General features: G+C 36.1%; 1 protein-coding gene across 1 annotated transcript; it reads right to left on the bottom strand.

Annotated features, from left to right (window-relative positions):
- Positions 1-1,699: 1,699 nt before the first annotated feature.
- On the bottom strand, positions 1,700-7,773 carry rab6bb (RAB6B, member RAS oncogene family b). Its single transcript, XM_084411758.1, has 8 exons — positions 7,558-7,773; positions 5,608-5,666; positions 5,446-5,499; positions 5,249-5,354; positions 4,979-5,090; positions 3,816-3,909; positions 3,541-3,607; positions 1,700-2,693 (listed from the first exon to the last, which is right to left on the bottom strand). The coding sequence occupies exons 1-8, from the start codon at positions 7,625-7,627 to the stop codon at positions 2,629-2,631; spliced, it is 627 nt and encodes a 208-aa protein (XP_084267884.1). The 5' UTR covers positions 7,628-7,773; the 3' UTR covers positions 1,700-2,628.
- Between the last annotated feature and the right edge of the window lie 1,618 nt (positions 7,774-9,391).

Here is a 9,391-nt window from a genome sequence, read left to right as displayed (position 1 = left end):
AACCAGACAGTTGACTTCTAGAGTATTATTTTTTTTCTTACTATGGAAGTCAATGGGTGCCGTCAACTGTCTGGTTACAAACATTCTTCATAATATCTTCTTTTGTGTTCAACAGAAGAAAGAAACTCATACAGGTTTGGAACAACTTGAGGGTGAGTAATTAAATGATGACACAATTTTCACTTTTCGGTGAACTATACCTTTAATGCAGCATTTGTAATGTTGTGTGGTCTTTGAGATTTTCCAACAAGGTAATGCTCCAAGTTATAATTGCTTTCAGCTTTTAATGATCCCTAGAACATAACATTTGTCTTAAATTTTCATAAAATAGTGAGGCGGGTGAATTTAGATTTATGAAAACTTCCCTCTTTTTTGCTGGATTGAACAGGTGCATACTTTGAACATTTTTACTTTTACTGTATACAGCTGTTATAAAATCAATATCACACTCAGCATTGTAGCAGTAGACAGTATGGTATTAAGACATGGATTTTATTGATTTCTTTTTTCAGACAGATGTCATGCTCATAAATGTCCTTACAGAGTGAATAAAGAGCCAACTACACTGCTCTACACAACCCTACGGCAACAACTTTGACAGATTCAATCCGCTCACACTATCAGCAGCAACTTCCTGTTCTTACATACAACCTTCCTCTTGCATGGGACTTTTCTGCAATTCTTCTCAACCACTGTGAATTGGCTAGATGGTGTGAATACAACAATTTCATCACAGATCAACATCATAAATCCGTCAGTTGTCTGGTCACACACGGTGACTTCCCTTCTATAACGTATGTGTTCTCAGGTAGCCATACAATGAAAGCTTTGCATTGTGATGCCACAATAACAGAAGGCACAACTAGTGTACAAAAAGTGAAAGATGACAAAGCAAACAAGAGGAAACGGAGGCTTGAGAAATGTGAATGTGAAAGATGACATACTCTGTGCACTTTTAATGCAAAACTCATTAACATCAGTCCCTCCCCATAGTTAATATCAGCTATAATTATCCGAGAAGCTAAAGTCAAGCCTAGTACCAACAATTCAGTCACAGTAATTCCTCATGTCCATTTTTGATTGAATTAATAGAAGTATTGGCACCAGAAAGAAACTCACACTAACATTAAATATATTATAAATACCTAATATATCCTAAATTAATCTCTATACAATCAGTGGTGTTAATCAGTGCATTTATGTAAACGATTCAAAATATAAAACAAAAAAACAAATACATTAAATATTAAAGATACTATGTTTCCAGAGTTTTGTAAACAACTCACATTTCTTGAACGTACTGTCGCAATAACCAGAATGTCGTGAGTGGACTACAGGCGGGTTCATTCTCTCTCAGTGCGGTTTTAAAAAGGTCTTCACGATTTAGGATTCTCTGAGATGAAAGTGTTCATCTGCAACATTAAGAATTTGAATCTACACATTCATTCGACATGTGCGGGAGACTACAAGAGCTTTACTACACAGATACATGAGGGATACGACAATCATTTGTCTGTTTCATCACTTTATGATGTGGTGAACCACACACTTCCTTGTCAGAACCCATAACAAAGTGCATGTATTTGAAATGAAAATCTGTTGTTTCCTCAAAATCGCCTTTCTCGCCCCAACCGAACGAATGACAATTATCTCATTCTAATTAAAACATTATTAAAAAAAGGTAAAAAAAATCAAGGGGTTTAACAGGAATAATTGTATTCTTTCAGAAAAGATGTGAGTAAAACGGTATAAGGCAACAGCAAAATGCCCAAATTATAAATAATAGTTTACTACCAGTGTATGGCTACAGGTGAGACCGACAAAATAAGAGTGAAGCCCTTGTCATATTAAAAAAAGAAGAAAAAAACATTTGTACAGGTGAACATAAACCACGTCTAAATGATGGATGTTCACAATAATATAAATACTATATACAATACAGTACCGCCTGGCGGATCTAAAGTGTATACATGAAGCTAGCAGAAAAATCCATTGGTTCTTTGCAACAGTGCCACAGCACTTTAAAGGTTAGCCAGGTTAGTACGCACACCTCTCATGGAGGCTGGTACTGGATTAGCATGTAGGATGTATACACAGACCCACACTAAGACTTTGAACAGGACCTCTCTCTTTTGTCTTTTTTTCATTAAGTTCTTCGTTTCATTATTATTGACGTGAATGGACCAAAGGACATGACAGATTCTAAAAGTTGTCTTACATGCATGCTATGGACAAAAGACAGTTACTCTGCCATCCGTCTTGAATCTTAAACTCATTTTTTTTGTGAAGGCATTATTTAGTGCTTTTTGTAATGTACAAAAATACAAAACATAACAACCGATAATCCACTCTGAATGTTTTTGTCCAAAGATGGTACACATGCCACTTCCTGTCCTATATGAATCTGTTAGCTAGTCACTTTGAATTACCTATGATATTATTTTGGCAATTGAACAGACAGTGCAGATTTTTTAGTTTTTTTGTTCTTGCAACTGAGGAGTATAATTTTAGACCCATTCAGATAGATGTAAAAAGCCTATATCCGATCATAAAGTTCAACAGGACGTGGACCCATAGGAAGCAACAGAACAAGCGTGTGGTGTTAATGAAGGTCCGAACCACTTTCTACTAACAGGAGCACCCGCTTTCAGTGGCCGGAGGATCCGGCTGTTTGTCCAGCTTAATGTCGATCACTGGGAGGGGGATGTGTGTCAAGGAAAACAAAGAAATGGTGTTAAGTAGCTTTCCTCTACACGCTGTTAAAAAAAAAAGATTAGAGTACGTTTTACAAGAAAATACTATTTCAATCATTCTACTTCAAGATTTCACATTTAATATTCTGATCGTTTCAAAGTAAATCCTACACCAAATTTATTTCAGTATGAACTATTATTGTTATCTCTTATTAAATGTGTCTTATTAAATCTAACTTTACTTCCATAAATGATTGTATTTGGGGTGAAAACGCAGTCAAAAGGTAAACCATGTATAGTGAATATTGATTTTATCATGACAAGTTGGTGTTATTGGAAAAAGAGCCAGGCAGTTGGTAGAGAGGGGTTGAAAAACAAGGCTTGATGATGTCAACTATATATATAAAGTTGGAGCAAGCTATTTCATTTTAGATTTTAGATTTTAAAATATATGTGCACTTCTACAGTAAATCATCTTCTAAAAGATGAGGAAAGTTCATGTTGACTGACTAGAATTGAGCTGAGTGAATTGTGTAATTTTAGTTTCACTAGCGGAAATGTGAATGGAAAAATAATGATTGTTTTCAGTTTTCTCTCCATCTTCCATTGGTCGAACCAACAGACAGTCCCACCCCAAACTCACAGTATTGGTTGGGACACTGTTGCAGTGTTTGGATGGACAGGATGCTTAAACAAACATTTTGATTGCACCACAAAGCCAAGGGTTTATACTTTCCAGGGAAATCAACCAAAAATGGCATATTCATTTGGTTTACTCGTTTTGTCTCTGGGACACATCCTCAAAAACAACACATATCACCTTTAAATGTCACGCATTAAAGGATACTTCCTTCTTTGTTATTATCATCCAAGCTCTCCATTCCGGGCAAAGCAGCAGCCACTCGCCGAAACAACTGTTAAACCAAACAGAAAGAGAATGAAATCAGACAAAGATTTTTTTTCCAGAGCCGATTGGTATAGCTAAAGCCCTTTTGGGCAACAACTCAGTGGCTAAATCAAATCTTTTTAGAGCTTTCCATGTGTCACGTTACAGGGCATGAGCTTAATGAAATTACTCTATTGGATCAAGTCCATTTGCCTTAGTAGTGCTCTGAGACTTACCTGTTTAACATTGCTGCCAGTCTTTGCACTAGTCTCGATAAACATCACATTCAGCTCTTTGGCCCGCTGCTCCCCCTCCTCTATAGTGATTTGCCTATTAGAGCAAATGCCATCATAATGCATTACAATTAAAGTAAATTAAACTGATAGTTTTGTGTAAATTAATTGAATACATTTAAAAGAAAAGAAAAAAATTAAATGGATACGGTAGTGACACTTCCAAATGAAGAATTCTAGCACCATTTTTATATTAAATGTTAATATTACAGCTGGGTTAAAAATATTGATTTCACGATTTTAATTGATTCTCATTTTGAAAAAAAAACTTAAATTCCAAGAATCGATCTTTCAGTCTATGCTGTTTTCAGCTGATGGATGAACAAAGCTTTGAGCAAAGCCCAGGATGCCTCCCATCCAATAAATCATAATAAGATTTGAGCTTTGTTACTTCTGATTTGAAGTCTTTGTTTTGAAATTCTGTCAATTACGAAATTTAAACAATAAATACAGTTATGACGCTTTTTAATGCGGTGTGACAGATCGCTGTAGCGTCTCAGTTCAAGTGAAGCAGCAGCGCGAAGTGCACGTTAATTTATTTCCTATTGTAATGTAACCTCTTTTTTCCGCTTTACTACTAGTTACAGCACAAAATGAACATGAATGAACATCAGAATGTATGTTGAAAAATACAGTACAACTTATCGAAATCCATATCGTGACATGTAATCGCTTAATCAGCGTTTCAACTGCGGAAAGATGTCAATAAAACGGCTTGTAAACAATATGTCAGGTAATCTTTCATTTACCTCAGAAAAGCCATTCAAAACTCGTTAGTCAGCTAGAAAAATGAACTCTAGAGAGTTAAAATTTCCTTATGTGTAATTTAAATTTAAGTAGCCTACAAATGAGTTCATTTTAATTATAAAATTATAATTAAATATTATAATATTATAATTAACCCTGTATAGTTTACAGCATGAGAGACATTTTTTCCTTTGAGGAAATTTGCCATGTACTGTATCTGATAGGCCTGAATTAATTGACATTGAATCGAACTGAATCGAAACGTAAGCTTGTGAATTGAATTTGAATCGAATCGAATCGAATCGAATCGTGAAAATTTGTCAATGCCCATCCCTAGTTAATATCATCAATGACTCCACCTCTTTTCCTCTAGGTCTGTTTTGTTTCCGACCAGCATGATAATGACATCACTTCCCCTCTCTGTTCTGACATCATCAATCCATTTGGAGGTTAGCTGGAATGAATTGACATCTGGAGCAAGAGAAGAAAAAATCTCAGTCTAATTGGAGTATCAAGTTGTTTTGTTAAATGCCTTTTGCAACATGGCAACATAAAAGCAGTTGCTTTTACATATATCATTTAATTGCTCAAAGTGTGTATGAGTGTGTGTGTGTGTGTGTGTGTCTCACTTGTGATATCATACACCACCACAGCCACTGTGGAGTCTCTAATGTAGCTCGGGATAAGACTCCTAAACCGCTCCTGCCCTGCAGTGTCCCATAGCTGTAACCTCACCTGCAAAAAAAGATACAAGACATATTTGTATAAATAATTATACATTTTGATAACTGCACTAATGTATATATATAGTTTCAAAGCTTCTTACAGTTCGGTCCTCCAGATACATGGTTTTTGATAAAAAGTCAATTCCAATAGTTGCCTGTAATGACAATAAGATTCAAAGTAAGATACAAAATAACATAGACATCTGAAAAACTCTTTGTAAACTTCTACATTAATGTATGCGCACACACAAAAAAGAGTTTACCTGATAAGTGTTGTCAAAACTGTCATACATGAACCTTGTTATCAGCGATGTTTTCCCAACTGTAACATAAACCAACAAAACAGGATAATGTTCAGATTTTGATGAATCACACACACACAGTGGAGTAATTAATGGCTTGTTTGTCCTGACATAACCCTATTCACTGTGTTTGCACTAATTGAATTACACTACCATATGCTGAAACAAAGCACTGTCTTAACCTCCGTCCTTCAAATGACAGTGCATTTCTTAAGGATTACACAGAGATCAGTCATTTGGACATCACTGTTATTTAGAGTTACAACAACGACATGAAATATAGCTCGGAAAAATGCGGCAGAGCATGGAGCCACTGTGACAGCAAAATTCCTGAGTACATATTTCATACACTGCTTTTTTCAGGCCAGTCTGGTCAGGCCTGTTAGTCAGGCTGAGCTGAGATACTAAAATCATCAAAAAGCACAATGCCAATAGTTATCCTGGAGCTCACAGAACAATGGGGGAATAATAGTCCTATTCTTCTGTGGCTTTAGAATGAGGGTTGTTCTGCTTATATCTTGAAACAAGATCCAGCAAATCTGACCAACAGTTTATATTCAGGACCATGGACAGCAGAAGACAAGTGGTCTTCTGACGTTAAAGGGACAGTTCGCCCAAATCCTATCATCATTTTCCCACTCTCATGTTGCTCCAAACCTGTATGACTATTCACTATTCACTTTCATTATATGGGAAAAAGATGAGAGGTGACTGAGAGTGTCATTCTTCCTAACATCTCCTTTTGTGTTCAAAAAAGGAAAGGTCTAACAACATAAAGGTGAGTAAATGATGAGAGCTTTTTCATTAAGTTGGCATAACATCCTGAAAAAAAAACATTCTAGCAGGTGTGGTAATATCTATCATCATATCCAGGCTGCAATGTATTGATTCTCATAGATAAGTATACAGACAGCTGTCTCTAAAAAATATGATTAAAACCAAATATCACTTATCGCAAACCTAATGCTCTTCATACATGGGGCCCTCTGTCTGACTGGCTGTCCATTTTCTCCATACGAACAGTGAATGATGAAGACATAACCAGGAGCTATAAGCATTACTGGGTAATGTATGGCAAATAAATGCATTACTCATGACAAAAAAATATATCTCAAGAACACATGAACTTTACGGTGACGCCATGTTCAGTGTTATTATTTGCAATGTTTGGATGTGCAGTCATCAATTGACAGACATGATCTCAAATGCCCGTCTGATTACGTCTTCACAAACACCGACAGTGACACTGAGAAGACCATCATCCAGCCAAAAGAATAAACCACGATATCTATTCCTATTATATAAGCTGATCGTATAACTGCTCATAAAATGATGCATGAGTTTTTTTTATCTTTGCTCTGCTGAAGAATCCCATAGACACTGACTGCCAACCTGGGTGTGTCTCCTGAAAAACACACGGGAAATGCAAAGCTTCTGCGCCGTTCTGTTTCATGACATTTTCAATCAGTGGATGTTTACAGGGACATCTATACAAATAAGGCGATTTACATTTCTTTCGAATGAAATATTTCATATCATTGTTTTGAGCGATTTAGACTGCGCTAGAATATTAGCGATCAATAATTGAATCAGACCTTCTGCCTCCAATGGAACATGCGAGTGACAATCATTAACAGTTGTTCAAATCACGATTATATTACGTTATATTCACAGGTGCACGTTTAGTAGTGTAATGACGCTGCATAGCTATACATTTTCATGACTAATCAAAAATGAAACATATGCAACCGACTTGTTTGACAGGGAATCGATCTATTTCATCGTTTGAAATAACACCACAAACAAGCAGATACACAAAAGAAGCAACAACACACTAATGTACTTCATGCATGTGTTGAAAGGTTAATGGGTTCGTGTCTAAACCCAGTCGTGGCAAACCCAAAGACTCACCGCTTTGCTCCCCAAGAAAAACAAGTTTGAATTTCCGTAAAGGGTTCCCAAAGTCACTTCCCATGGACATGATTGCTTTAATGGCACAGTTGTTATGGATTAATATGTACAGGTGATACCAGTCTTGCGAGAATGCAGATGGATAATCTTCGGTCGCGAATCGATGGATATTGCAGTACTGCTCCGCGATGTCAATTCTCCAGCCCTGTGCGCATGCGCAGTGGTGGCGATACGCCCGTCTGATATCACTGTGTGTTTACGGAAACGTCCCCGTAAGCTCTCTTCGTACACCAAACCGCAGGCCATAGGCATCCGTTCAGCAATGTTTGCATCCGCATCTCTAAGCTCAACGCATAATTGTATACTTAAATGCCATTTTTGTGTCTTTTGCAGACACTCGACGAAGACTGCATTAATAAGCTGTCGATATGTCTACAAGTGAATAATTATGAATGGAAGGTGTCAAACAAACTGTTGTAAGCTTTGTCTGTGTCAGACTATGTGCACATTACACTGTAAAAGTTGTTGTTACTTTATGTGACATCAATAGGAGATATCGAAAATAAGAAACATTATACATAGTAATTTATACAGTAGATAAAGAAATATAGTAGCCTACAAGCAATTAAATAAAGAGAATTTATGGTAGAGTAAAAACAGGAAAATCAAGGGAGAGAAGGACATAGGCTAATTCAAACCAGGAATCCCAAAATGAGTATCATGTGTAGGTTTGCCATAGGTCCATAATACATGATTTAATACATTTTGTTTTGACGTCAAAGACAAAACTGCAAGCAGTAAAATATGCAAATTATATCACCAAACATGCCTTTTTTTTACTTATTGTATTCATAAATCTTTCTCTTCCAGTACATTGTTGTCTGAAGAGATGAAAAATTAGGGAGCAAAGTTTTAGAGACATATTTAATGATGTTTTTTTTTTTTTTCTCAGCAGATAAATCACAAAATGGAAACCCTTTCAGAAATCTTGTGCAACAGTGGAGGATAATTTTAAAATGTATCCCAATTAAATTAAAGGCTGTGCCTAATATTAGTGGTGAGATCATTACTGTGTCCTGAAAATGTCAATGCATGTTATGTATACCCTGACAATCTGTTTGTCTGCAGTTTTCTTCATAATCTACAGCCCTGGGGCTAAAAAAAAAAAATAGATTAGAAAACTAGGTTATAGCCTATGTTTACTGGAGATGACGTTGACAAACATCATTCAGAATCTATAATGACTCTTAGTTTTATGTTATACTGAACGATGCACTCTTGGATATGATACAACACAAGGTGGGCGTGGAAGTCTGTATATTGTCAGGATGCAAACCAGGTACATACGATTAGCCTACTGTTCTATTAAATAGAAATAGCATGTATATGTAACTCATATGAAATATAATTTAATGATCAAATCATTAATATTTCGATATGAATGAGGGAATGAGTGCTTGAAACATAATGTTGATACATGGCCAATTACAGCATATTGTGAGAGGACAGTATATGTTCAAATTTGTGACTTTCTATATCGGTTTTGTACTGTTATCAAGGTAAGAGAGCTTGAATTGCCATGAAGTAAATTGTTTCTTCAGTTGAGTAGTTGTTACTCTGATGTCAAGCAGGAGAATGGTGTTTACAAGCTAGGAGCATTAAGTCATTTCCTTAACCTGAGTTAAGGTTTCCTTTTACGTGATGTTATAAAACACACAACATCTCTTGCTTGATAAAATGTGTTGAGGGATTTGTTGCTTCTATGTACAGATGTGTTATCTTAGGTGTATGCTCAGTGTTATTTGTGTTAGACTATACTGTGTAGTACTGCTGT

This window comes from Rutilus rutilus (assembly GCF_951802725.1).
Source record: "Rutilus rutilus genome assembly, chromosome: 6".
Lineage (NCBI taxonomy): Eukaryota > Metazoa > Chordata > Actinopteri > Cypriniformes > Leuciscidae > Rutilus > Rutilus rutilus.
Note: the sequence above shows the minus strand (reverse complement) of the source record. Positions and strands in the feature narration are given on the sequence as shown.

Bases quoted from the DNA above. Each gene is read 5' to 3' on its own strand.
- rab6bb (XM_084411758.1), bottom strand. From the start codon at position 7,627: ATGTCCATGGGAAGTGACTTTGGGAACCCTTTACGGAAATTCAAACTT. The intron at 5,500-5,607 runs GTAAACTCTTTT...TTGTCATTACAG, and splicing joins GTTTTGACAACACTTATCAG to GCAACTATTGGAATTGACTT. The intron at 5,091-5,248 runs GTGAGACACACA...CTCTTGCTCCAG, and splicing joins GGTGGTGTATGATATCACAA to ATGTCAATTCATTCCAGCTA.